Source organism: Nycticebus coucang, chromosome 17 (assembly GCF_027406575.1).
Source record: "Nycticebus coucang isolate mNycCou1 chromosome 17, mNycCou1.pri, whole genome shotgun sequence".
NCBI lineage: Eukaryota > Metazoa > Chordata > Mammalia > Primates > Lorisidae > Nycticebus > Nycticebus coucang.
Window position 1 is genome coordinate 85,585,736 of NC_069796.1, and position 23,473 is coordinate 85,609,208.

Sequence of the window (23,473 nt, forward strand, 5' to 3'; positions counted from 1 at the left end):
GAACTGAGCCAATCGCCAAAGGACTATCCAAGAGGTGCCCTGGGTGTGTGGTTGTAGGAAGATTTGATTTTTCTTTTCCAATTGTTACCTGTGGGGGGCGGGGTGACTTAATTGCTGGTATTTCTCCACAGCTGAGACTTCAACCCAGAGTAACTGTTTCACTAGGGTCAGACAGAGACCAGCTGAAAACAAGACAGAACCACTTAGCCCCACCACACCAAACAGGTCCCCAATTTTTCAGGCCGAAGCACTGTATGGGTCCTCAACAAAGCTCCAGGGGAAAAGTGAAACAGTGTAAAATAATCATGGGGCGGAATCAGCGGAAAAACTCTGGTAACATGAATAACCAGAATAGATCAATGCCCCCTAAGGAAAGATATGGCAGATATAAGTGAATATTCCATTCATAAACAGCTGGCCAAGATGTCAGAAATCGAATTCAGAATTTGGATTGCAAAGAAGATTAATAGAATGGAGGAAAATTTGGAATTAGAAATTTGAGGAGCAATTCGAAAGTTGGAATTAGAAATTCGAGGAGAAATTCAAAAGTTGTCTCAAGAATTCAATAAATTTAAAGACAAAACCACCAAAGATTTTGACTCACTGAAGCAAGAATTTGCAGCTCTCAAAGATCTGAAAAACACACTAGAAGCCCTCAGTAACAGAGTGAAGCAAGCAGAAGAAAGGATTTCTGACATTGAAGACAAAGCTTTGAACGCTCCCAAACTCTCAAAGAGGAAGAGAAATGGAGAGCAAAACCGGATCATTCTCTCACAGAGCTCTGGGATAATTCAAAGAAGGCAAATACCTGCTTCATTGGAATCCCTGAAAGTGATGAAGTGGCCTTGCAAGGCACAGAGGCCCTTCTCCATGAAATTATGAAAGAGAATTTTCGAGACATGCCAAGAGATTCTGAAATTCAAATAGCAGACGGTTTCAGAACCCCGCACGATTCAACCCGAATAAAACATCCCCCAGGCATATCATAATTAACTTCACTAAAGTTAATATGAAGGAGAAAATTCAGACGTAAGAAATCCATTACCCACAAAGGGAAGAATATTAGAATGACTGCAGATCCCTCTGCTGAAACTTTTCAAGCCAGAAGAGGGTGGTCATCGACTTTTAATCTCCTAAAACAAAATAAATTTCAAACCCGGATTCTGTATCCAGCTAAACTGAGTTTCATTTGTGATGGAGAAATTAAATACTTTAATGACATTCATATGTTGAAGAAATTTGTCATAACCAAACCAGCTCTTCAGGATATTCTCAGACCTATCCTCCTTAATGACCAGCCCAATTCTCTACAACAAAAGTAAACTCACTCAGAAACTTTTGATCAAACTCCAACTTCCACAGGGGCAAAAGGATTAAAAATGTCCACTGGACTTTCAAAAAACTCGATACCCAAAATATTATCAGACTTATCAATATTCTCCATTAATGTGAACGGCTTAAACTGTCCTCTAAAGAGGCACAGGTTGGCTGACTCAATACAAAAACTCAGACCAGATATTTGTTGCATACAAGAGTCACATCTTGCCTTAAAAGATAAATATAGACTCAGGGTGAAAGGATGGTCATCTGTATTTCAGGCAAATGGTAATCAGAAAAAAAGCAGGTGTTGCAATTCTATTTGCAGACACAATAGGATTTAAACCAACAAAAGTAGGAAGGACAAGAATGGTCACTTCATATCTGTTAAGGGTAATACTCAAAATGATGAGATCTCAATTATTAATATCTATGCACCCAACCAGAATGCACCTCAATTTATAAGAGAAACTCTAACAGACATGAGCAACTTGATTTCCTCCAGCTCCATAATCGTCGGAGATTTCAACACTCCTTTCGCAGTGTTGGATAGATCCTTCAATAAGAAGCCGAGCAAAGAAATTTTACACTTAAACCTAACCATCCAACATTTGGATTTAGCAGACATCTACAGAACATTTCATCCCAACAAAATTGAATACACATACTTCTCATAGGCCCATGGAACATACTCCAAAATCGATCACATCTTAGGTCACAAGTCTAACCTTAGTAAATTTAAAGGAATAGAAATTATTCCTTGCATGAAATAAAAGTTGAACTCAGTAACAACAGGAATCTGCATATCATACAAAAACATGGAAGTTAAATAACCTTATGCTGAATGATAGCTGGGTCATAGATGAGATTAAGAAGGAAATTGCCAAATTTTTGGACAAAGAAGACACGAATTACGAGAACCTCTGGGATACCCCAAAGGCAGTCCTAAGAGGAAAATTTATAGCACTGCAAGCCTCCCTCGAGAGAACGGAAAGAGAGGAAGTTAACAACTTAATGGGACATCTCAAGCAACTGGAAAAGGAAGAACATTCCAACCCCAAACCTAGTAGAAGAAAAGAAATAGCGGGAGGGCGGAGCAAGATGGCAGCCCAGTAACAGCTTCCTTCCATCTGGGTACCGTGAGTCTGGGAATATAGGACTCCAGGCATCTCTGGCTGGTGGGATCTGCCTATCATCACCCCTGAGAGGATACAGGGAGTCAGCGAGAGACCTCTGGACCCCAAGAGGAGGACTAAAACAGTGGAAAACCGGCAAGTGGTCGCATGTGTTCAATCGTCTAAACCCGCCCGCAACTTCCACAGGCACGAGAACTTAAAGAGCAAGAGGAAGTGAAAGGAAAATTAGGGCAAGGAAACAGATAGAAGAAATCACCCATGAGGAAGAATCAGCAGAAAACTCCAGGCAACATGAAGAACCAGTCCAGAACAACCCTGCGAAGGGACCATGAGGTAGCTACTGCAGAGGATTCCACCTATACAGAAATGTTAGGAATGACAGAAAGGGAATTTAGAATACCCATGTTGAAAACAATGAAAGAAATGATGGAAACAATGAAGGAAACTGCTAATAAAGTGGAAAATAACCAAAAGGAAATCCAAAAACAGAATCAAATCAGAGATGAACGATATGAACAATATAAAAATGATATAGCAGAGCTGAAGGAACTGAAACATTCAATTAGAGAACTTAAAGATGCAATGGAAAGTATCAGCAACAGGTTAGACCATGTAGAAGAAAGAATTTAGAGGTAGAAGACGAAGTTTTTGAGATAACTCAGATAGTAAAAGAGGCAGAAAAGAAGAGAGAGAAAGCAGAACGTTCACTGTCAGAATTACGGGACGTTATGAAGCGTTCCAACATACGAGTTATAGGAATTCCAGAAGGGGAAGAAGAATGCCCCAGAGGAATGGAAGCCATACTAGAGAATATTATAAAAGAAAATTTCCCAAACATCACCAAAGATTCTGACACACTGCTTTCAGAGGGCTATCGGACCCCAGGTCGCCTCAATTCTAACCGAGCTTCTCCAAGACACATTGTGATGAACCTGTCCAAAGTCAAGACAAAAGAAAAGATTCTGCAAGCTGCCAGGAGTAAGCGCCAGTTGACCTACAGGGGCAAATCCATCAGAGTGACCACAGACTTCTCTAATGAAACTTTCCAAGCAAGAAGACAATGGTCATCTACCTTTAATCTACTTAAACAGAACAATTTCCAGCCCAGAATTCTGTACCCTGCTAAGCTAAGCTTCAAAATTGATGGAGAAATCAAATCATTTACGGATATACAAACATTGAGGAAATTCGCCACAACAAGACCAGCTCTACAGGAAATACTTCAACCTGTTCTGCACACTGACCACCACAATGGATCAGCAGCAAAGTAAGAACTCAGAAATTAAGGACAGAACCAAACCTCCACACTGATGCAAAAGATAAAACTAAGCAATGGACTCTCACAAAATAAGACGAATAGAATACTACCACACTTATCAATTATCTCAATAAATGTTAATGGCTTGAATTCCCCACTGAAGAGACATAGATTGGTTGACTGGATTAAAAAACACAAGCCATCCATTTGCTGTCTGCAAAAAACACACCTGCCTTCAAAAGACAAATTAAAGCTCCGAGTCAAGGGTTGGAAGACAATTTTTCAGGCAAATGGAATTCAGAAGAAAAGAGGAGTTGCAATCTTATTTTCAGATACATGTGGATTTAAAGCAACTGAAGTCAAAAAAGACAAAGATGGTCACTTTATATTGGTCAAGGGAAAAATACAACAAGAAGACATTTCAATTCTAAATATCTATGCACCCAATTTAAATTCTCCCAGATTCTTGAAACAGACCTTACTCAGTCTGAACAATATGATATCTGATAATACCATCATAACAGGGGACCTTAACACTCCTCTTACAGAGCTGGACAGATCCTCTGAACAGAAATTAAACAAGGATATAAGAGACTTAAATGAGACCCTAGAACAACTGTGCTTGATAGACGCATATAGAACACTCCATCCCAAAGATAAAGAATATACATTCTTCTCATCACCCCATGGAACATTCTCCAAAATTGATCATATCCTGGGATACAAAACAAATATCAACAGAATCAAAAGAATTGAAATTTTACCTTGTATCTTCTCAGACCATAAGGCACTAAAGGTGGAACTCAACTCTAACAAAAATGCTCAACCCCACCCAAAGGCATGGAAACTAAACAATCTTCTGTTGAATAACAGATGGGTGAAGGAAGAAATAAAACAGGAAATCATTAACTTCCTTGAGCATAACAACAATGAAGACACAAGCTACCACAACCTGTGGGATACTGCAAAAGCAGTTTTGAGAGGAAAATTCATCGCTTTAGATGCCTACATTCGAAAAACAGAAAGAAAGCACATCAACAATCTCACAAGAGATCTTATGGAATTGGAAAAAGAAGAACAATCTAAGCCTAAACTCAGTAGAAGAAAAGAAATATCCAAAATCAAATCAGAGATCGATGAAATTGAAAACAAAAGAATCATTCAGAAAATTAATGAAACAAGGAGTTGGTTTTTTGAAAAAATAAATAAAATAGATAAACCATTGGCCAGACTAACGAGGAATAGAAAAGTAAAATCTCTAGTAACCTCGATCAGAAATGATAAAGGGGAAATAACAACTGATCCCACAGAGATACAAGAGATCATCTCTGAATACTAACAGAAACTCTATGCCCAGAAATTTGACAATGTGAAGGAAATGGATCAATATTTGGAATCACACCCTCTCCCTAGACTCAGCCAGGAAGAAATAGAGCTCCTGAACAGACCAATTTCAAGCACTGAGATCAAAGAAACAATAAAAAAGCTTCCAATCAAAAAATGCCCTGGTCCAGATGGCTTCACTCCAGAACTCTATCCAACCTTCAAGGAAGAGCTTATTCCTGTACTGCAGAAATTATTCCAAAAAATTGAGGAAGAAGGAATCTTCCCCAACACATTCTATGAAGCAAACATCACCCTGCTACCAAAACCAGGAAAAGACCCAAACAAAAAGGAGAATTTCAGACCAATCTCACTCATGAACATAGACGCAAAAATTCTCAACAAAATCCTAGCCAATAGATTACAGCTTATCATCAAAAAAGTCATTCATCATGATCAAGTAGGCTTCATCCCAGGGATGCAAGGCTGGTTTAACATACGCAAGTCTATAAACGTTATCCACCATATTAACAGAGGCAAAAATAAAGATCACATGATCCTCTCAATAGATGCAGAAAAAGCATTTGATAAAATCCAGCATCCTTTTCTAATTAGAACACTGAAGAGTATAGGCATAGGTGGCACATTTCTAAAACTGATTGATGCTATCTATGACAAACCCACAGCCAATATTTTACTGAATGGAGTAAAACTGAAAGCTTTTCCTCTTAGAACTGGAACCAGACAAGGTTGTCCTCTGTCACCTTTGCTATTCAACGTAGTGCTGGAAGTTCTAGCCAATACAATTAGGCAAGACAAGGAAATAAAGGGAATCCAAATAGGAGCAGAGGAGGTCAAACTCTCCCTCTTTGCTGACGACATGATCTTATACTTAGAGAACCCCAAAGACTCAACCACAAGACTCCTAGAAGTCATCAAAAAATACAGTAATGTTTCAGGATATAAAATCAATGTCCACAAGTCAGTAGCCTTTGTGTACACCAATAACAGTCAAGATGAAAAGCTAATTAAGGACACAACTCCCTTCACCATAGTCTCAAAGAAAATGAAATACCTAGGAGTATACCTAACGAAGGAGGTGAAGGACCTCTATAAAGAAAACTATGAAATCCTCAGAAAGGAAATAGCAGAGGATACTAACAAATGGAAGAACATACCATGCTCATGGATGGGAAGAATCAACATTGTTAAAATGTCTATACTTCCCAAAGCGATCTACCTATTCAATGCCATTCCTATCAAAATACCAACATCGTACTTTCAAGATTTGGAAAAAATGATTCTGCGTTTTGTATGGAACCGGAAAAAAACCCGTATAGCTAAGGCAGTTCTCTGTAACAAAAATAAAGCTGGGGGCATCAGCATACCAGATTTTAGTCTGTACTACAAAGCCATAGTGCTCAAGACAGCATGGTACTGGCACAAAAATAGAGACATAGACACTTGGAATCGAATTGAAAACCAAGAAATGAAACTAACATTTTACAACCACCTAATCTTCGATAAACCAAACAAGAACATACCTTGGGGGAAAGACTCCCTATTCAATAAATGGTGTTGGGAGAACTGGATGTCTACATGTAAAAGACTGAAACTGGACCCACACCTTTCCCCACTCACAAAAATTGATTCAAGATGGATAAAGGACTTAAACTTAAGGCATGAAACAATAAAAATCCTCCAAGAAAGCATAGGAAAAACACTGGAAGATATTGGCCTGGGGAAAGACTTCATGACGAAGACTGCCAAGGCAATTGCAACAACAACAAAAATAAACAAATGGGACTTCATTAAACTGAAAAGCTTCTGTACAGCTAAGGAGACAATAACCAAAGCAAAGAGACAACCTACACAATGGGAAAGGATATTTGCATATTTTCAATCAGACAAAAGCTTGATAACTAGGATCTATAGAGAACTCAAATTAATCCACATGAAAAAAGCCAACAATCCCTTATATCAATGGGCAAGAGACATGAATAGAACTTTCTCTAAAGACGACAGACGAATGGCTAACAAACACATGAAAAAATGTTCATCATGTCTATATATTAGAGAAATGCAAATCAAAACAACCCTGAGATATCATCTAACCCCAGTGAGAATGGCCCACATCACAAAATCTCAAAACTGCAGATGCTGGCGTGGATGTGGAGAGAAGGGAACACTTTTACACTGCTGGTGGGACTGCAAACTAGTACAACCTTTCTGGAAGGAAGTATGGAGAACCTCAAAGCACTCAAGCTAGACCTCCCACTTGATCCTGCAATCCTATTACTGGGCATCTACCCAGAAGGAAAAAAATCCTTTTATCATAAGGACACTTGTACTAGACTGTTTATTGCAGCTCAATTTACAATCGCCAAAATGTGGAAACAGCCTAAATGCCCACCGACCCAGGAATGGATTAACAAGCTGTGGTATATGTATACCATGGAATACTATTCAGCCATTAAAAAAAATGGAGACTTTACATCCTTCGTGTTAACCTGGATGGACGTGGAAGACATTATTCTTAGTAAAGCATCACAAGAATGGAGAAGCATGAATCCTATGTACTCAATTTTGATATGAGGACAATTAATGACAATTATGGTTATGGGGGGGGAACAGAAAGAGGGAAGGAGGGAGGTGGGTGGGGCCTTGGTGTGTGTCACACTTTATGGGGGCAAGACATGATTGCAAGAGGGACTTTACCTAACAATTGCAATCAGTGTAACCTGGCTTATTGTACCCTCAATGAATCCCCAACAATAAAAAAAAAAAGAAGAAGAAAAGAAATAACCAAAATTAGAGCAGAATTACATGAAATTGAAAACAAAAGAATTATACAACAGATCAATAAATCAAAAAGTGGTTTTTTGAAAAGGTCAATAAAATAGATAAACCTTTGGCCAACCTAATCAGGAAAAAAAGTAAAATCTCTAATCTCATCAATCAGAAACGACAAAGACAAAATAACAACAGACTCCTCAGAAATTCCAAAAATCCTTAATGAATATTACAAGAAACTTTATTCTCAGAAGTATGAAAATCTGAAGGAAACTGACCGATACTTGGAAGCACGTCACCTTCCAAGACTTAGCCAGAATCAAGTGGAAATGTGGAACAGGCTTATCAAGTTCTGAAATAGCATCAACCATATGAAATCTCCCTAAAAAGAAAAGCCCGGGACCAGATGGCTTCACGTCAGAATTCTACCAAACCTTTAAAGAGGAACTAGTACCTATATTACTCAACCTGTTCCAAAATGTAGAAAAAAGAAGGAAGACTACTCAACACATTCTATGAAGCAAACATCACCCTGATCCCAAACCAGGAAAGACCCAACAAGAAAATTATAGACCAATATCACTAATGAATATTGATGCAAAAATATTCAACAAGATCCTAACAAACAGAATCCAGCAACACATCAAACAAATTATACATCATGACCAAGTCGGTTTTATCCCAGGGTCTCAAGGCTGGTTCAATACACGTAAATCTATAAGTATAATTCAGCACATAAACAAATTAAAAAACAAAGACCATATGATTCTCTCAATTGATGCAGAAAAAGCTTTTGATAATATCCAGCATCCCTTCATGATCAGAACACTTAAGAAAATTGGTATAGAAGGGACATTTCTTAAACTCATAGAGGCCATCTACAGCAAACCCACAGCTAATATCGTATTGAATGGAGTTAAACTGAAATCATTTCCACTTAGATCAGGAACCAGGCAAGGTTGCCCATTGTCTCCACTGCTCTTTAACATTGTAATGGAAGTTTTAGCCATTGCAATTAGGGAAGAAAAGGCGATCAAGGGTATCCATATAAGGTCAGAAGAGATCAAACTTTCGCTCATCGCAGATGATATGATTGTATATCTGGAAAACACCAGGGATTCTACTACAAAACTCTTAGAAGTGATCAAGGAATACAGCAGCGTCTCAGGTTACAAAATCGACATTCATAAATCGGTAGCTTTATATATACCAACAACAGTCAAGCTGAAAAAAGTTAAGGACTCTATTCCATTCACAGTAGTGCCAAAGATGATGAAATATCCGGGAATTTATCTAACAAAGGACGTGAAAGATCTCTATAAAGAGAACTATGAAACTCTAACAAAAGAAATAGCTGAAAATGTTAACAAATGTAAAAACATACCATGCTCATGGCTGGGAAGAATCAACATTGTTTAAATGTCCATACTACCCAAGGCAATATACAATTTTAATGCAATCCCTATTAAAGCTCCACTGTCATACTTTAAAGATCTTGAAAAAATAATACTTTGTTTTATATGGAATCAGAAAAAACCTCAAATAGCCAAGACATTACACAGAAATAAAAACAAAGCAGGAGAGAATCATGCTACCAGACCTGAGACTGTACTATAAATCGATAGTGATCAAAACAGCATGGTACTGGCACAAAAAACAGAGAAGTAGATGTCTGGAATAGAATAGAGAACCAAGACATGAATCCAGCTACTTACCGTTATTTGATCTTTGACAAGCCAATTAAAAACATTCAGTGGAGAAAGGATTCCCTATTTAACAAATGGTGCTGGGTGAGCTGGCTGGCAATCTGTGGAAGACTGAAACTGGACCCACACCTTTCACCATTAACTAAGATAGACTCTCACTGGATTTATAGACATGAAACTATAAAAATACTAGAGGAGAGTGCAGGGAAAACCCTTGAAGAAATCGGTCTGGGCGAGAATTTTATGAGGAGGACCCCTCGGGGAATTGAAGCAGCTTCAAAAATACACTACTGGGACCTGATCAAACTAAAAAGCTTCTGTACAGCCAAAAACACAGTAAGTAAAGCAAGCAAACAGCCCTCAGAATGGGAGAAGATATTTGCAGGTTATGTCTCGGACAAAGGTTTAATAACCAGAATCCACAGAGAACTCAAACGTATAAGTAAGAAAAGAACAAGTGATTCCATCGCAGGCTGGGCAAGGGACTTGAAGAGAAACTTCTCTGAAGAAGACAGGTGCATGGCCTACAGACATATGAAAAATTGCTCATCATCTTTAATCATCAGAGAAATGCAAATCAAAATTACTTTGAGATATCATCTAACTCCAGTAAGATTAGCCCATATCACAAAATCCCAAGACCAGAGATGTTGGCGTGGATGTGGAGAAAAGGGAACACTTCTACACTGCTGGTGGGAATGCAAATTAATACATTCCTTTTGGAAAGATGTTTGGAGAACACTTAGAGATCTAAAAATAGATCTGCCATTCAATCTTATAATTCCTCTACTAGGCATATACCCAGAAGACCAAAAATCACATCATAACAAAGATATTTGTACCAGAATGTTTACTGCAGCCCAATTCATAATTGCTAAGTCATGGAAAAAGCCCAAGTGCCCGTCGATCCACGAATGGATTAATAAATTGTGGTATTGTACATCATGGATATTATGCAGCCTTAAAGAAAGATGGAGACTTTACCTCTTTCATGTTTACATGGATGGAGCTGGAACATATTCTTCTTAGTAAAGTATCTCAAAAATGGAAGAAAAAGTATCCAATGTACTCAGCCCTACTATGAAACTAATTTATGGCTTTCACATGAAAGCTATAACCCAGTTATAACCTAAGAATATGGGGAAGGGAGAAAGGGAGGGGAGGGAGTGGGGAGGATGGGTGGAGGGAGGGTGACTGGTGGGATTACACCTGCGGTGCATCTGACAAGGGTACATGTGAAACTTAGTAAATGTAGAATATAAATGTCTTAACACAATAACTAAGAAAATGCCAGGAAGGCTATGTTAACCAGTGTGATCAAAATGTGTCAAACGTTCTATAAAACCAGTGTAGGTGCCCCATGATCGCATTAATGTACACAGCTATGATTTAATAAAAAAAAAAGCAAACTCTTACCTTGCACGACTATTTCTCTCCTCGGGGCTACAAGCCGGGAATGAGGGCTCATTTTAGGTATGACGGTTCTGAGAATCACCTCGAATTCGCGCTGCGCCCCAGGACGGGTGAGGAAAGCCAACATCTCGGGATTGCTACCCTCCAGACTTGTAGAGAAATCGTCCCAGAGCGAATCCAGATCCGCGGTGGGGAAGTCGCCCTCCCTGCCTCCCGTCTTGCCGGGCTGCCCCGCATCTCCGGCTACCAGAGGCGGTAAGGTTGCTTCCTTCTGTGTCTGCTGGAGCTGGTCCCGGGCCTCCCCACGTCCGCGACACGGTGTACCCTCCTGGAGTCCTCCTGGCGAGCTGGAGCCGGGGCCCAGTCCCTCTTCCATCCGGCGCACAGAAGGACCCAACTCCTCCTGCTCAGGGTCTGCGCTTGGGCCCTCAGCCCGGGGCAGGACGACGTTCCGGCGGGCCTCCAGCCGGGCGCCGCACAGCCGTTTGTTGACCACCTGCGGCCTCTCCAGCCACACTGCCACGGCCCCCCAGAAGCCTCCGGGGAGCAGCCCTCCCGAGTCACGCACGGCTGCCCGACCCACCTCCGCCATGTCAGCCGGCGAGTACCGAGCCCGGGTCGCGGCGCGCGGCGCTGACACAGGCCGGGCGGCGCGTGACGTCATATGAGCAGCGCCGGAATTGAAAGCGGCGTTAATGGATCCGCTTTCACGCTTTTGGTTTCCCTGGAAAGGGTTCAACTGTGGAATTCTTGGCTGAGGAGTTTTAATCTTCGCTGTAGTCTATGAAATGTAAGTCCAAGGTGTGCTTGTGCACCTTAGGAAACACCGTCTTGGATCATCTACAGTAATTAAACATGGTCAGAGCTCAACTTTTGAAGAATTCTGGATATTAAACGTCAGCCCGAAGATCCGGAACCTATCCTCTCCAGTACTAATGACTGATAAAAGTGAAGGAGCCTAAATGCGCGAATGTTCAAGATAAGTCCTCTTTTGAAGCTTCCTTCTCTCCGCTTGTGTTCCTGTTGGCTTTTTTTCGTGGAAGAGTTAACAGCCAGTGCGTTCCTACGTCTGGGCACAGCCACGGTGTTTCCTGAGAATGATACAACTTTATGTACGTGAAACCCATGTACGTGTACCCAGAGGAACAGAGAAGGTTGGATACTGCCAATTTAGTCACTAGCGCCCCGTCTTCAGCATTTCTAGTGAAATTCCAAAAATCTTAAAGATTCTTCATTCTTTTTGTGCAACATTAGTCCACTCGGAGTTTTGACATTCCCTGAAGGATTTCTGTTGGAATCAAAGACATGGGAAAACTAACTCAAGTTATGTGCTTTATCAGAGAAAAGAGCGCAGACCGATCATCTGTGGAATTAAGTAAGAGACAGATGAGTGATGTAAACTCAGAGACACGCCTGCTCACTCCAGCCCAGTCGTTGATCACCTACAGTAATTAATTTTTATGCTGTCCTTATTAGCTTCCTATGGCGTGGCTTCCATAACAAATTACCACAAAGTGGGTGGCTTAAAACAGAACACATTCACTATCTCACGGTTCTAAATCCTCTGAGGAAAAATCTATTCCCCTCTCCTGGCTTCTGGTGGTTAGCAGCAGTCCTTGGAGTTCCTTAGCTGGTGCCTTCATCACTCCAGTCTCAGACTTCAGGATCACACCCTGAAGTGTGACCTCTTTTTAACTTACATCTGCAAAGGACCTATTTCCAAGTAAGGTCACAGACACCAGGGGTTAGGACTTCAACATGTCTTTTGGGGTATCCAGTTTAACCACAGAGACATTTAGCCTGCTTGGGGCAGTCTAAAGATCAATAACTACAAATCTTACCAAGCTGCCAATGTGCCTGGGGACCTGGAATAAGCCCTGAAGTTGCAGACCCTGTCCTTGAGGAGCTTTCAGGCTGACAGTAGAGGCAGAAAGATAAGACAGTGGCTGTGGAATATGAAAAGTGAAACAGTCAAGGCATGTACAGAGGTCAGAAGTTGCAGAGAAAGAGAAGCTGGTTATTCTCTCAGGCACCTTCTATCCCTAAACAAAGGTTTTGTAAAAGGGGGAGCCAGTGACAACTAAGTTAAAGAGAACTAACTTTAAAAAAATCTTTTGAGGGAATCCCAAGGCAAGGTGTCCACTTTGATTTCTCCACATACAGCAAAAATGCTGCTTTGTTTAAATGTGGGCTCAAGTCCTCTTAAAAGTCTCGTTTTCTAAAGTAGATATCATGAAATGCAAAAAAAAAAAAAAGTCTTGTTTTCCAGGCTCTCTACTCTCACGTTTCTGGGCCCTTTTGTGGTCCTGGGGCTCTGTTGTGTCTTGCACTAGCTAACTTAGTCTCTGCTCTCAGCTGCATATCACATGGGCATAGCAAAGAGAAGCCACAGAAACCTGCAGTCCTAGGACTTTGGAATAAGGAGTCATAAATCCAGAAGCCAGTGTTTGGCAAGGGAGGTGGAAAATTCCAGTATGACATGGTCTGATATCCTTGCACAAGAGCATGTCACTTCCTTTCTGGAAACTATCCTGTTGATCTATGAATACAGTTAACCTGCCTCCTACCTCCAACCTCCAATGCTCTGTGCAATCTGATTTCTGCCTCCCTTTCCAACCTCTCCCCTTACTTGCTAAGCCTCTGCCACGATGGTCGTTTTGTTCTTCAAACTCAACAAGCTCATTCCCGTGTTAGGGTCTTTCTACTGAGTTGTCCCCTTGCCTGACGTGCGTTCTCAGATCTTCTGCCCACTCAGGAACAGCTGAACTATCTCATCCTCAGGCAGGGTTTCCCTCACCTTCAAACCAAATAGCTTCCATTTTGCACATTATTGCCATGTTTTATTTTCTTATAACTATCCAAGCTTTTTGAATCTTCTCTTTAGAACATATGCTTCATTGGGTTGGGACCCTGTCTGGATTATTGCCATAATCCTAACGTATTTTTTTGGCTTATAGGAGATGCCCAGTGAATAATTGCTGAATGGCAATGAGCAATCAATGAGATTAGGGAGTGTGGCAGTTCTGTGCAGGTGGCAGAGCTGTCCATGACTGTCTCTCTGGGGAGAAGCATCCTCAGCCAGAGGCAAGACCCAGGCTTAGGTCAAGCTTCCAGTCCAAGGCTGGGAGTAGTCTCTAGATGGTGCTATGCTGTAGTACTTTCTGTGATGATGGAAATGTTTCATTTGCATTGTACAATCAAGTAACTACATGTGGCTACTGAGTACTTGAAGTGTAATGAGAAAACTGATTTAAATTAAATTTAAAGGTAATTTTAACTAATGCCACATGAGGCTAGTGGGTACTGTGTTAGATGGTGCAGCTCTAGAGAGACTCATCTGGAACCCAGAAAGCCCCTCCATTCTGGGTCCTCAGCGTGTAAGTGCTGGAAGCAGGACAGAGCTTGGGAACTCTGAGGCTGAGGCTTCACCTGGAAGGCCATTGCTGCTCTAAGTGTCCTGCGTGGCAGCTCTACTATGCTGATCAGAACACAGCCTTCAGGCAGACACTCACGTGATGCCAAAACTCTTTCAGGATGTAAACCCTTTGAATTGAATGTGTTGGGTTTATAGTAAAACAACAACAAAAAAAGAATTTGTATTGCCTCATGCTGGTAACGTTCACCACGAAGACCAAAGCTTCAGATGTTTGGATATGCATCTTTAAAAACTGTATTTAGGACAACCAGGATAAATGACTGAAACAAAGATCTTAATCATTGAAGGTGTATTGAGCCAAGATTTCGAGGACAAACCCAGGAAAAACACAAGCCACAGACAAGCTATGGTTATTTTACCAAAGGGGCAGTTGGAACCTTCAGCATTTTGAAGGCAACAGAGAGAAGGGAAGGGGGGAGGGGCTCATGAGACAAAGTGGTTACATTCTTGTGAGGTCCAGGGTGACAAGACTGTTAGAAGGGAAAAGGGGGGTGAAGGAAGCATCAATTATGTAGATGTCCTGGGGCAGGTGGAAGAATGTCTAATTCTGTCTTGTTTCCAGTTCTGTGACCTATAACAAACTTGTAATTCCTTGTAAGTGTGAAATCAGATAAGCTTTAGTTTTAGGTGCTAAACATAGGTACATTTTGCATGTCCTTCCTTGTGAGCGGTTAACAGGAAATTTTCTTAATGAATAATACGTGAGGTCAGTTCTTCACAAGTGTCGGAGGCTTTTGCCTTCTCTTTTGCATGGTTGGGGGAGGGTGGCCCTGAAACTTTGGGTTTCTCTCTACACAATCAACGGAGGTTTATTAAGCTAAAGGTTGAGGATGCATTCAGGAAAAAGACAAGCCACAAATGCAACTGTGGCGGTTTTTTTCCGAAGAGGGATTTGGGAAATCAGTATTTAAGGAGAGGGGGCATGTGGAAAGAAAAGGGGGGAAAGTGGGGGTGGGCAATGAGGCAACTGGTTATATTCTTGTGAGGCTGGGAAAATCCACATTTTACTTAAGATAAGCAGAGCATTTGTGAATTAGAAGGGAATAAAGGAAGAATCAATTATGGAGAAGTCTCTGGGTGAAGAATAATTGATCTCGTCTTATCTCTGTTCTGCACCTGGGAAGATAAACTTGTAGTTGATATCAATGTGGACTCAAACAGGCTTTAGTTTTAGGAGCTGGACTTAGCTTGAAGACCCAAAGTACAATTTGGGTGTCCTTGGTTATGGAAGGCCAGCAAGGTATTTCCTTATGAATGGTCTGGGCCAGTCCTTGTAGACACCTCAGACCTTTTACCTTCTCGTAGCAAGCTGGCTGATGTCTAAAGTTAGTAGCAGCTTTTTCTGCAGAAGTGGGTGTTGCAGGACTCAGCCTACCTCTGGGCTTCACCTTCCCTTTTGCATAAGGAGTTGGGGGATGGCCCTGAAATTTTTATTTTCTTTTACATTGATAGTCCACAACTTTTCCCTAATACCATTTTCACTGCCTTCTACTTTATGTAATTTCACAGGGGGAGGGTGGTGGGTGTGGAGTGGTGGTGATTGTAGCTGGGCTGTCATGGGGCCATGCCCAGCCCAGTGCCCCGGTGACTCCTTCCCAGACAGGCCTCTGTGCAAGGGAGGTGGTGGTGGGAAAGAGAGGAGGAAGGGGATAAAAGGTGACAAATGGCTAGAGGGTGGGAGACAACTTCAGTTTTAACCATGTGTACAAATAATTGCAGTTGCTAGTGGTGGCCAATCAAGCAAAAAACTAAAAATGAGCAAGAATGGGTGTTCCAGAAGCATCAGGATGGGATGAGTGTCAGAATAAGCAAAAGATGGGTGAGTGGGGACCGATAGCAGAGCTCCTGTGGATCACTGAGTTACCAAAGAGCTCCCTCCTCCTCTCCAGCACACACCAGGCCTCTACAAGTATATCCCTTTAGCTAACAAAACCAAACTCCCTTTCTTGTCCCCCAAACTGCTCCGTTTGTGCCGTTTTCCTGGCATTTCCATCCACTCAGGTTCCAGCAACATAGCTCAGAGTGGAGTATTCATTGAAGAAATGATGAGGTTCATAATTTGGAAGGGAGAGCTTTATTTCTCATAAAAGTTTGCATCCTTCAGGTGGCCACTCCCTGGAAAAGCACAGGTCATGGCCATGAGCCAGGAACTTATGGTTTGAGGCAGGAACGATGGGAACAGAAACTTATACTGAGTGGGGTGGCCAAATACACATATTTAACAAGCTATAGCAGGAGTTATTAATATTTAGGAGAAGAGAAACGTGCCCCTGTGCAATGGGGCTTTCTGCCCTTTTATGGGGTCCATGTTCACTGCCCTCTATGTCAAACAGGTGAGACAAGGACAGGAAAACCCTCTGTGCCCATGCTCCATAGATCCTTTAAAACTACTTTATGGCTGGTGGTCTTTTATCAGGAAAAAATGCTGGTCTGGCCCTTAGGAAAAAAAGCCTCACCGGAGGGGATGAAATAATGCGTATCTGTCCTCCTCTCATCCTGTCCATGGCTAGGAGCTCAGTTTTAAGATTTCTCTGGGGTCCTCTTGGACAAGATGAGGTGCATGCAGTCAGTGGGGGTTTAGAATTGTATTTAGTTTACAGGAGCATGACCTCTTCTAACCTCACCACCATCCTGTACATCTCATGGTCCCCCTGACGGCACTTAGAGATGTCCAATGACATTCAGCCAGTGTACCAAGGCTCAGGAGGGAACATTGGGTGGGGAGAGGTGTTACAAGATGGACAAGCAAATGCCAGAAAGTGGTCCTGGGGTAAAGCCACAGTCAGAACTGGAAACAAAAGTCTTAAGCCTAGGCACCAATCCAGGAACCTAAATGGAGAGTGAAGTAATTAGGCTAGAACTTGTTTATGAGCCAGGCTTGACAAGCTGGGAGGTGCAGACAAATGTGAGAAAAGGAGGGCCAAGCGAGATAGAAAGGAGGGGAGCCTGATGACATCCTCAGGGTTAGAAACGTGCTTTGTGCATTTTCTCCATGTTATGTTTTGATGACATCCTAACTTAAACAGAACTGAGGAAGTCACTCAGCTCCATCCTTACCCTCCAGCTCTACTTGGCCTTAAATCAGGGACTCTTAACCTCTTACCTGGACTAGCCCACCAGTTGCACCAAGGTCTTCGCCTTTAACTTACTCTCCAGTGTCTACCTAGAAACAGCTTATCTCTCCCTTTCATCCCTGCGATGAACGTGAATGATTTCCTAGTAAAAAGATGTCTTCCTGATGTCAATAAAACACGTGAACTCAACTTACTAGTAGTTGTAATTTTGGCAGAAATTGTGACCCAAAGGAGGTGCAGATTCTGCAATGAATGGGTATTATTTATCACTTTAACCAGAATCTCCACACATTTGAAAACCAGTAGTGTGTATTCTTATTAGACCATGACTGATTCCGTCTCCAGGCAATCCTAGATGCTCAGGACCACTTGCAACGATTCCCCAGACCCCAGGGTGGAAATGGCTGGCCTGGACTGAGGATCTGTTCTCACTGATTAGCCGGGCACCTGCAGTGTCCTGGGTTGTTATTCAGTCCCTTCCTTCTGCTTTTGCAACTAATAAACTTAACTGTAAGTCCGTTTTGAATAAGAGTGATAACTGTGAAGAAAAACCTTTTCCTGGAATTAAGAAGGTATTTCAGAGTATAGCAGGAGTAGAGAGGATGTCCACAGTCAGCTGAGCATCCCCATCCAGATGTCCTACCTACAACTTAAAACTTGCCACATCTCTGAAATTGAACTTAATTATCTTTCTCTTCCCTATAGCCGTGCTGCCCATTTTCTTTCAGTTCCTCCCCCTCAGTAGGAAACCTTTGGCCTTCTCTTTCCTCTTTATGCGACAAATCGCTAACTCCGGTTGATTCTCTCTCTGTAGATTTCAGACAATGTGTATGTCTTAGTTTAGATCGCCCCCAAACAGCCCTGGAGACAAGATTTGGGTGCAGGTAGTCAGAGACGGAGATGATCCCAGGATCCGGGGTAAGGAAATGGGCAGTGTAAGACAGAAACAAGAAAAAGTGAAGAATGGGTTCTTGAATTGGTTGGTGCTACGGGTAAGCAGGGCTCACTTCCAGCGGGGCTCTCTGAGGAAGTGTGTAGAACCAGGACTCAAACTCCAGTGAGAACCTGGGCCTACTGCTTTGGTTTGGAAATGCCCAGGTCCCAGCCGAGGTACCGATTCCGGAGCTTGGGAAAGGGCCCAGGAGGCTGCGTGTTAAACAGATCCCAGAGATTCTAACGCTGGCAGGTCCCCGGGCACACTCAGAGAGTCCGTGCAAACCGCAGCTCAGAGCGACAACGCTCGCCGACCCACAGCCGCCCAGCCAGCCCTGGGCGGGAGGCGGAGAGCTGCCGGGAGCGCCCAGGGTCCAGCTTTCCCATTGCCCCATCGGAGCCTCCGGCAGCCACGGCCAAGTTTCCCAGGCGACAGGGCGACGCGTCGCGATGACGTCAGGAAAGCACGGGTCTGGCCCCGCCCACAGAGTGGACGGAGGCCGAGAAGCCTCTCGGACTGCGGTGCTCGCTCTCTGGGACGCTGTTGCGGCCGGACGGATATCCGCTGCGCCCTGCCGTGGGGGCTGGACGGTGTGGGGCCCGGGGCTGGGTGAGCCCGAAGGTGGGGTCTGGGGCCTGAGAAAGCCTTGGGGAGCGGGGACAGCGCAGGTGCAAAGACTCGGGGCGCTCAGCGGGAGCAGGTGCAAAGGCCCAGGGGCGCGGCGGGGGGGACCACAGGTGCAAAGGGCCAGGGGCGCTGGGAGACCGCAGGTGCAAAGGCTCAGAGTGGGGGACGACGGGGAACCACACAAGCAAATGCGGGGATGGGGCAAGAGGAAGAGGGGACGGACGAGGGGGAACCGAATGAGCAAAGATCCAGGAGTCTGGTTGGTTGGGCTCGGGGGGAACACATGTGCAAAGGACTGGGGACGCTAGGGGCCCGAGATTGCCGAGAAAGGAGGCTGCGAGGTCCGGCAGTCAACAGCTGAAGTTGTTGGTGTTTGGAAGATTTGGACATTGTCCACTGAAGTTACTAAAGGGACCATGATCAGCTTGGCATTCTAAAACCGTCTCTTCCGCTGGCAAAGGAGAAAGACTGGACATGGCTATTGCCAGAACAAGGATAGTTAAGGCCCCACTTCTGTACCAGGAAGTGTTCCAAAAGCCTTATGTGGATGACAGCAGTGTAGATAGCAGACCTTTGCACCAGTCAAACATCATACTTATCTCCCCTGAGAGAGAGACATTGCTTGCTAAGGTCACCCAACTAGGTAGTAAACTATAATGTTGGGATTTGAGCCCAGCCAATCTGGCTTCACAATCCATGCTTGTAACACAGTAATCTTAGTGATCTCTGGTGGCATAGGGCCATAGGGGACATAATCTGGTTAGGATCCTGGGATAGGGACCCAGCAGTGCCAGATAAGAGTTGTATGACCTTGGTCACTTCATGTTAGGAAGTTCCAGTTTCCTCACCTGGAAAATGAGAATGCTGATAGTATTTGGGCTTGTTAGGCACAGCTGAGATGGTGTAGCTGTTTAACACTTTCACCTGCACACAGTATTTGCTCATGTCTGATAGGATTATCAGTAGTAGCAAGAAATGAAAGGATTCTGTAGGGTAGAGGTTCTCAACCTGTGGGTCGCCACCCACAGGAACTGTATTAAAGGGTCACAGCATTAGGAAGGTGGAGAACCACTGCTGTAGGGATTAAAGAGGTACAATAGGGGGTCTTGATAATTAGGGCATGAAGGAGAGAAGAATTCTAGGGTGACACTCAGGTTTACAGCTCGAGTTATCCTTAGGCCACTAGCAGTGTGAATTAGCAGCTATTAGGGGAGACATTGAATTCAGTATTGAACATTCAGTGTGAGCACGTGAGCTGGAGGTATGGATTTGAGAGCTCTCCATGCATCAAGGACAATTTAAATGTATGCAGTGATGCAGAGAGAGTGGCTAAGGGTGAGAGTATGCTAGGACAGTGGTCCCCCAACCAGAGACTGGTTTTGTGGAAGACATTTTTTTCTACAGACTGGGAGAGGGGTATATGGTTTTGAGATAATTCAAGTGTGTTTTGTTTAGAGTGCACTTTATTTCAATTATTATTATACTCTGTATATAATGAAATAATTGTCCAGTTCACCATAATGCAGAATCAGTGAAGGTCTCACCGAGTTTGGCCCTGAGTTTGTTTTCCTGAAACTAGGTGGTCTCATCTGGGGGTGATGGGAGACGGTGACCCCCAAAGTGTATTGCCCATGACCAGTATACTCCGTATCTTCATTTTGGTGGCTGTCTTTGCAAGAAAACCCTGCTTCACAAAGATGGGATGTTGGAAATGGAAGAGGCTTCTCTGTGTTTTTGTGGCATTCTCGAGATATTCCACCTTGACTTTATTTTAATACAGAAAGTATAGAGATTTGACTGAAATATACTTTTAAGGTCATTGTCATTTGCGCTTTCCAGCAATTGATCCTCTTTTAACACGGATGAAGTCAATTTACCTGGCTTATTCACAAATGGGTCAGGCATCCAATCCTCCCCAGTTCAGGGGTCTTTCATGTTTGGGAAGTAATGTTCAAGCTCTTTTGAAAGCTGAGAGAGGTGATCATGCACCAGCTGGGAGAAAGATGGCCCTGGATCAGTCTCTTTCATCATCTCTGCTAATGTTTGAAACATGTCAAAAATCCCATAATTCCAGTTTGACCTTGAATGCAGCCACTATATCTGCTGACTTGAACACAGTTCTCCCCTGAAGTGACAGATTGAGTTTCACTGAGCAGGTTGAATATGTCACATAAGTAAGCAAGTTTTGCACCTCATTCTGTGTCACTGAAATGTGTTGCCAGTGGTGACTATTTTTCTGAAAGAAATCTCTGGAGCAACTCAGAAACTTTGGCCAGTGATCTACTTTTAGAAAGCCACCTCACTTCTGTGTGTAAGAGAAGACGTGTGCTCTGTGTCCATCTCCTTATAGAGCCGTGCAAACCGTTAAGAGTTAAGCACATGTACTTTAATGAGATTGATGATTTTACTGTATTTTGCCATGTATAATACATGCTGAAGTTTTTTGCCCAAACTTTCAGCAAAATGCCTCTCTCGAAAGTGGGCAGCTCGTTTCTGGGAGAGACACATCGAGTGGAAGGTAACTCGTTGACTCGGGCTGTGTATCTTGTGCAGGTGGCACAGATCTGTGGAAGGGAATTTGTTGACTCGGTCTGTGCGTCTTGTGCAGCTGGCACAGATCCGTGGAAGGGAACGCGTTGACTCGGGCTGTGTGTCTTGTGCAGGTGGCAACACAATGACGCCCACCGTGGAGGGAAGCCCTGATGCTCGGCTCCCCGATTTGCCCAGAGGACCCCTCCATGCCTACCGAGCGAGGGCATCTTTCAGCTGGAAGGAGCTGGCGCTGTTCTGGGAAGGCGAGGACATACTCCACTTTAAGGTGACTGTGTGTGGCTGTGCAGTGCTTGTCTTGTTGCTCCCCAGTGAATCTAGCAAGTGACTCAGCTCACTGGCAAAATTGGATTTATGGCCCTTAAAGCCACTTCTCAGTGGGGTGAGGCTGGCCTTTCTCCTCTGCACGCCAGGATGGGCCTCGGGAATGATAAGGAATATGGAGATGGCACAGATTGTGTACCATGCCTGAGCATCAGGCCCCTGTGTTTCAGCAAGTGTCTCTGGGTCAGACCGTGTCCCCCAGTGGCCTTGAGAAAAACCACATAAGTAAGGAGGTATTGAGATTCCAGCTTTTGTCCCCAAATACCCTATCCCTCTCTCCTGTGTTTTCAGAAAACCATCTTCTCAGCTTTGGAGAGTGACCCTCTCTTTGCCCACTCCCGGGAAGCCCATCTGTCCTTGGAGAAGTACCGAGAGCTGAACTTCCTGAGGTGTAGACGGGTCTTTGAGTATGACTTCCTCAGTGTGGAAGACGTGTTTCGGAGCCCTCTGAAAGTGTTGACATTGGTTCACTGCCTGGGGATGTACGACTGGTCCCTGGCTGCCAAATACCTCCTCCACATCCTGGTGCGCATGCGGCAGAGGAGGGTGGGGGAGGTGTCAGAGAAGCTCCATTTTTTTCAACTGTATTTGCAGATTTTCACACATAAGTCCTTGAATAAGACATAGTGTTGTGAAGCTTCAAGTCCTATAAGAAGAGGAAGAGCTTCAGAACTTTATTTTTTTGCTTTATACAAAAAAAGACAAAAGGACTTGTGCTTTTCTTCCTTCCCAGCATTGCCTCCATCCTGCCCGCAATGTGTGGTGGTTTCTGTCTGCTCCCTACCCCCTCATTCTCTCCCTTATCTCCCCCGCCCCCAACTTCATGTCTCCCTGCCGTTCTCAGGTCTTACCAATAATATGAACTCAGGGCCCCAGAGCAGCCGAGTTTAGGGAAACCCTGGATCTTGGATGTCAGTGCTGTTCTGACCTCTGGGAGCTTCATTCTTCTCTGCAGTGAAAGGATGAGTTGGTGGAGACCGACTGGGTTGGGGGAGACCTGAGATGGGCCCAGGGCAGTGGGGGTGGTGTGTGTTAAGCTCACTGTCAATTGTGAACTTCCAGAATAGCAGGGTTCTTCTTAACTGCTATCCATTTATATTTACACGATGGTGTTATATTTTCAGGTTTTTGGATCAGCAATTTACAACTCTGGTTCTGAAAGACATTTCAAATACATTCAAAAGGTCTTGAACATGGAGGTAAGTTCAGGGTCATGGTGAACTGTGAGCCCAGTTCTCTTAGCTGTTCTGTGTAAAGATTTGTGAAAAGGGAAGATAGCAATCGAGGGTTCCCTGGGGTCGTACTTTTCTTGCTTATGGTGGTCCAAGGTTTCTCATCAAATTGCTAATATGATTCTTCACCAAACATGGTGCCTCAACTCCTGGCACTGGGAATATACTCCGAAGCCTTCCACTTTCTTCTGACTGGGGCAGTTCTTGCCACTGTGCTGACTTGGAGAGGCCACTGCCAACTTGGTTTAGCCCACCGTCCTCTCTGCCTGGGTACGTGTGGGGCAGCATGACAGAGTGACCCGGTCACATCACTAGTTGGGTAAATAGTAAAGGGAGATTTGGGGTTTTGA

At 43.5% G+C, this 23,473-nt stretch overlaps 2 protein-coding genes across 21 annotated transcripts in view; one reads left to right on the plus strand and one right to left on the minus strand.

Annotated features, from left to right (window-relative positions):
• Positions 1-15,305, minus strand: part of TRMT44 (tRNA methyltransferase 44 homolog) — a 57,747-nt gene extending 42,442 nt beyond the window's left edge. For 7 of the 12 annotated variants that reach the window (XR_008375206.1, XR_008375208.1, XR_008375209.1 and 4 more), the window contains exon 1: positions 10,950-11,595. Coding sequence is in view for 6 of the 12 variants with exons in the window: in XM_053566553.1 (XP_053422528.1) it covers positions 10,950-11,538 (589 nt within the window). In the remaining 6 variants the exon portion in view is untranslated. Of the gene's footprint in view, positions 1-10,949 lie in introns of all 12 variants that reach the window. The other 5 variants (XR_008375205.1, XM_053566552.1, XM_053566551.1 and 2 more) reach the window with 3 other exon arrangements.
• Positions 15,306-18,924: 3,619 nt separating this feature from the next.
• Positions 18,925-23,473, plus strand: part of ACOX3 (acyl-CoA oxidase 3, pristanoyl) — a 47,505-nt gene continuing 42,956 nt past the window's right edge. For 6 of the 9 annotated variants that reach the window (XR_008375210.1, XM_053566560.1, XM_053566565.1 and 3 more), the window contains exons 1-4: positions 19,016-19,090; positions 21,681-21,835; positions 22,183-22,416; positions 23,016-23,090. Coding sequence is in view for 8 of the 9 variants with exons in the window: in XM_053566560.1 (XP_053422535.1) it covers positions 21,692-21,835; positions 22,183-22,416; positions 23,016-23,090 (453 nt within the window). In the remaining variant the exon portion in view is untranslated. The other 3 variants (XM_053566563.1, XM_053566562.1, XM_053566561.1) reach the window with 3 other exon arrangements.